General features: G+C 61.5%; 1 protein-coding gene across 1 annotated transcript; it reads left to right on the forward strand.

The window, feature by feature from the left end:
* The first annotated feature begins 446 nt into the window (after positions 1-446).
* DIO3 (iodothyronine deiodinase 3) lies at positions 447-1,706 on the forward strand. The gene has a single exon (XM_090034039.1). It carries the CDS (start codon positions 584-586, stop codon positions 1,400-1,402), a length of 819 nt encoding a protein of 272 aa, XP_089890165.1. The 5' UTR covers positions 447-583; the 3' UTR covers positions 1,403-1,706.
* The last annotated feature ends 2,697 nt before the right edge of the window (positions 1,707-4,403 follow it).

Raw genomic sequence — 4,403 nt, forward strand, 5'->3', positions numbered from 1 at the left:
TCCCGCACCCGCGATCAACAGGTTTCCCGCCCGGCGGCGGCGGCGGCGGGCGCGGACCTGGACCTGGCGGCCCGAGCGGGTCCCGCCTGCCGGCGCGGGGCCCCTTCCCGCCGCCGCGCATCGCCGCAGCTCGGGGGCGGCCGGGGGACGCGGGCAGGGCAGGGCAGGGCGGGCCCGGCCCCCGCCCCCGCCCGGGGCAAGGCTTAGTTTGCACGCGGGGGCACGGGGGCGCTCCCCACCTGGGCCGGCTGCGGCCCCCGCGCGGAGCGGAGCGGGGCGGGGCGGGGCGGGCGGGCGGAGCGGAGCGGGCCGGCCCGGACGGGGCGGGCGGGACGGCGGGAGGGAGGGAGCGGGCGGGCGGGCGCGTCCGTGCGGGCGGCGGCGGGGTCGGAGCCCCGCGCGGGCTGGGGCAGGTCCGCGGCTCGCGGTAGGTAATCCCCAGGCTCCGGTGCCAAGGGGGCGGGCTCTGGCCGGAGGTGGAGTCACTTCCCATTTAAATCCCCCAGTATAAAATGGGCTCGAGGCGGCGCGGGCTCTCGGCGGAGCCGCAGCAGCGCCCGGCCGGCGGGGGCCGCCGCCAGCCATGCTGCCCGGGCTGGGCGTGCACACCTGGCAGCGCCTGGCCCAGGCGGCCGCCTGCCTGCTGCTCTTCCCCCGCTTCCTGCTCAGCGCCGCGATGCTCTGGCTGCTGGATTTCCTGTGCATCAGGAAGAAGGTGCTGGCCGGGGGCCCGGCGGCGGCGGCGGCGGCGGGGGAGCCGCCCCCCGACGACCCGCCGCTGTGCGTGTCCGACTCGAACCGCCTGTTCACGCGGGAGTCGCTGAAGGCCGTGTGGCACGGCCACAAGCTGGACTTGTTCAAGGCGGCGCACGTGGGCGCGCGGGCGCCCAACCCCGAGGTCATCCGGCTGGACGGGCAGAAGCGGCTGCGCCTCCTGGACTTCGCCCGCGGCAAGCGGCCGCTCGTGCTCAACTTCGGCAGCTGCACCTGACCGCCCTTCATGGCCCGCCTGCGCGCCTTCCAGCGCCTGGCCGCGCACTTCCTGGACATCGCCGACTTCCTGCTGGTGTACATCGAGGAGGCGCACCCCTCCGACGGCTGGGTCAGCTCGGACGCCGCCTACAAGATCCCCAAGCATCAGTGCCTGCAGGACCGGCTGCGGGCGGCGCAGCTCATGCGGGAAGGCGCCCCCGGGTGCCCGCTCGCGGTGGACACCATGGACAACGCCTCCAGCGCCGCCTACGGAGCCTACTTCGAGCGGCTGTACATCGTCCAGGAGGAGCGCGTCATGTACCAGGGCGGCCGCGGGCCCGAGGGCTACAAGATCTCGGAGCTGCGCAGCTGGCTCGACCAGTACAAGACCCGGCTGCGGAGCCCCAGCGCCGTGGTCATCCAGGTGTAAGCGGGCGGCGCCCGCCCCGCCCCGCCCCGCCCCGCCCGCGGGGACGCCTCTAGCGTTTCTTGGTGACGACCGATTTGGAAATGGTTTCTCCGGGGCCAGGAAATCGGGTCTGATGTTGTCAAACGCTAGCGCTGCCCGGAGCCCGGGCTGGACTGAGCTGCCTATTTATGCGGGGGGGGGGGGAGGTTCTTTTCGGTACGAGAGTTGTTCGGTCTTGGTTTTGTTATTATTATTATTATTATTATTAATATTATTATTATTATGAATTTTTATATGATTAGTAATAAAGGAGGAGGAAACCCCGGTCTGCGCTGCCTCTCGCGTGCGCCTCCCTGCGCGCTGCCCGGCCGCGGGGCCCCGGGGGGAGCCCGGGCCCTTCGGCACGTGCCCGGCCGGGGCGGGCGCTTGGAGGGAGCCCGCGGCGGGGAGCGGGGCCCTGCGGGGACCAGCCCGTGGCTCCCGGGGCAGGCGCGGGCGGAGCGAGGAGGGTGGCTCGTGGCAGCCGCCAAGGCTGAAGCCCTCCAGGTAAGGGAGTGGGAAACGAAACCTGCCGCCTGGGAAGAGCAAACGCCTCTCCGCGGCCCCGCGCATGGGCGGGGGGCGGCGGCCGGACCGCGCACGCCGCTGGGGAGGGGGGAGGGGGGCGGCTGCTCCCGTCGCGCGCGTCTCCGCGCAGCCCGAGCCCGGACGAGAGGGCGGCGGTGCCCATCCCACACTGACGAGGATTTCCCCGTCGGGCCGCCTCAGAAAAGAGCCCCCGGCAGAAGACGGGCACGTTGCTTGGCACAGCGGCAGCCCGACCTACTACCCAGCTACTTGTTCCGGAGTATGTTGACGCTCCTTTCGGGAGCGCTTTTGGCTGGAGGCGGACGGCCTCTAGTTCCCGCCTTACATCTGCCACGACAAAATAGTCCAATGTGCACCTGAGGCCACAGGTCAGGGGGAGCTCAGCGCCTCTGCATGGGGCGCTGTGATCCAGGTGTTGCCCTCTCGGGTATCCAGCCTGCCCACTTTGCAGCTTGTTCCAGTCCTCTCATCCTGCCACCATTCATTTATGTGACTGCCCTGCCTGCTCCTGCCTCCGCCACCTCCCGCCTCCACGGAGGCTCCAGCTCTGAGCTGGAGCAATTTGTTGTCACAAGCATCTGTAGTGACACAGAGATAAGACCATTGTTTGGTACTTGTTGGTTGGAGGGTATGAAATAAACATTATGGGGTAACTGCTTCCAATCGCCAAGCAGCAGGTAAAGTTCCCACATCACTTTCCAAGAATAATTTGCTTTCCACGGTCAAGGGAGTGAAGATCAACCTGAGGGCTCTGCAGCCCTGGCCCTTGGGGCAGGAGGGAAAAAACTCCTGAATTCCCAGGTCCCTGTAGGGTAGCCCTCTGTCTTCTGATCTAGGTGCCAAATTTGGATACAAACAGCACAATTAGAGATGCACATTTTATTCATCACCTGATACTACAGTCCAAAATAAAAAATTAATTTTAGGGACTGGGTCATTTCTGATGACTTTTAGTCTGCCCTGGATGTGTTTAAACCATTTAAGTATAATACTGGCACCTCTCTCTTTTTTATGAACTCAAACCAAAATATGTCTGGGGTGATATGACCCTGGTACCCATTCCTGCCCGAGGCAGGGGGTTGGACCTGATGATCTGTTTTGGTCCCTTCTGACCCTAAGTGCTATGATACTATGTCAATCTTTTCCTCTTTCTTAGCACTTCAGTTGTTACCCTTTCCTCTTGCAAGATTTAAGCTGCTGCTTGCATAAAAATCTTCACCAGAGGGACTCTATCTTTCTTTGATTAAGGGAACTCAGCTAGAAAGGACCTTTTCCAACTCCCTGTTGAAAACGGGATACATCCCTGTCTAAACCATTCCTAAAAAGCATTTAAATGTCCACTGGCAGAATGCCACAACTTATTTAGGTTACTTATTCCAGCGCTTGTTCACCTTCATAGTTAGAAAGTTCTTCCTAATATTTATCTATTGTTCCTAACTTGGGAGGAACCAGATCAGCAATTGACTTATTTCCCCCCTCACCACGAATAGGTGGAATAACCAGTCTTCTCCCGAGAAACAGTCAGAGAATGGACTGCACCCTGAGTGTTCCCCAGTGGGCTCCCTTTCCTGGTTACAAATTAATTCTGCTACAGCTACCCTGCACAGCACCAGAGCTTTCAATGAGCTCATCTCCATGAGAAAAACTTTACTGTGTGTGAAGACAATTGTAGGACAACAGAACAAAGAATACTGTGGCATTTCCTTCACTGGAGGTTTTTAAGAAGAGGCACTAGATAGCCATCTCTCTGTGAAGGCTTAGGAGTGGCAGATGACAGAACAAGGGGCAACAGTCTCAAGTTGAAGAAAGGGAAGTTTAGGTTAGATATTAAGAAGTATGTTCTCACTAGGATGGTAGTAAAACACTGGAACAGGTTACCCAGAGACAGTGGCAATGTGTAGGGGTGCACGGGGGTGCACGTGCACCCTCTAAGAGTGCTGGTGCACCCTGTGACAGCCAGCATTCCCTGCTTAGGCAATAGGCAGGGGGGGCAGGCAGGATCGCTGGTGCCCTCCTGAAGTGCCAGCCGGGGCGTGGGGGCACCAGGAGAGGCGCCCCTGGCTCTTCTGGGCACACTGCTGGCACTTCCCGGTCAGTGCACATGACCAGCGGGGGGGGGGACTCCCCCCCTCCCCCCCTCCCCAGTTGGCACAATTGACCGTAGGGGGACTCTCCCCCCCAGTCACTGACTGGCTACTGGGGGGGGCAAGTGCCCCCTCTGAATCAGGAGGCACCAGTTGCCCATGCCCAGAGAGATGGTGGAAGCTCCATCCTTGGGGGTTTTCAAACCCTGGCTAGGCAAAGTTTTGGCTGAGATGATCTAGTTGGGGCTGGTCCTGCCTTAAGCAGGGGGTTGGACTAGATGACCCTTTCCACCCTCATTTTCTGTGATTCGGTGAGCATACATCATGCTTTTTTGTAAGGAGATGGAACT

This window comes from Crocodylus siamensis, chromosome 2, assembly GCF_052110815.1.
Source record: "Crocodylus siamensis isolate JL-2025a chromosome 2, ASM5211081v1, whole genome shotgun sequence".
Taxonomy (NCBI): domain Eukaryota; kingdom Metazoa; phylum Chordata; order Crocodylia; family Crocodylidae; genus Crocodylus; species Crocodylus siamensis.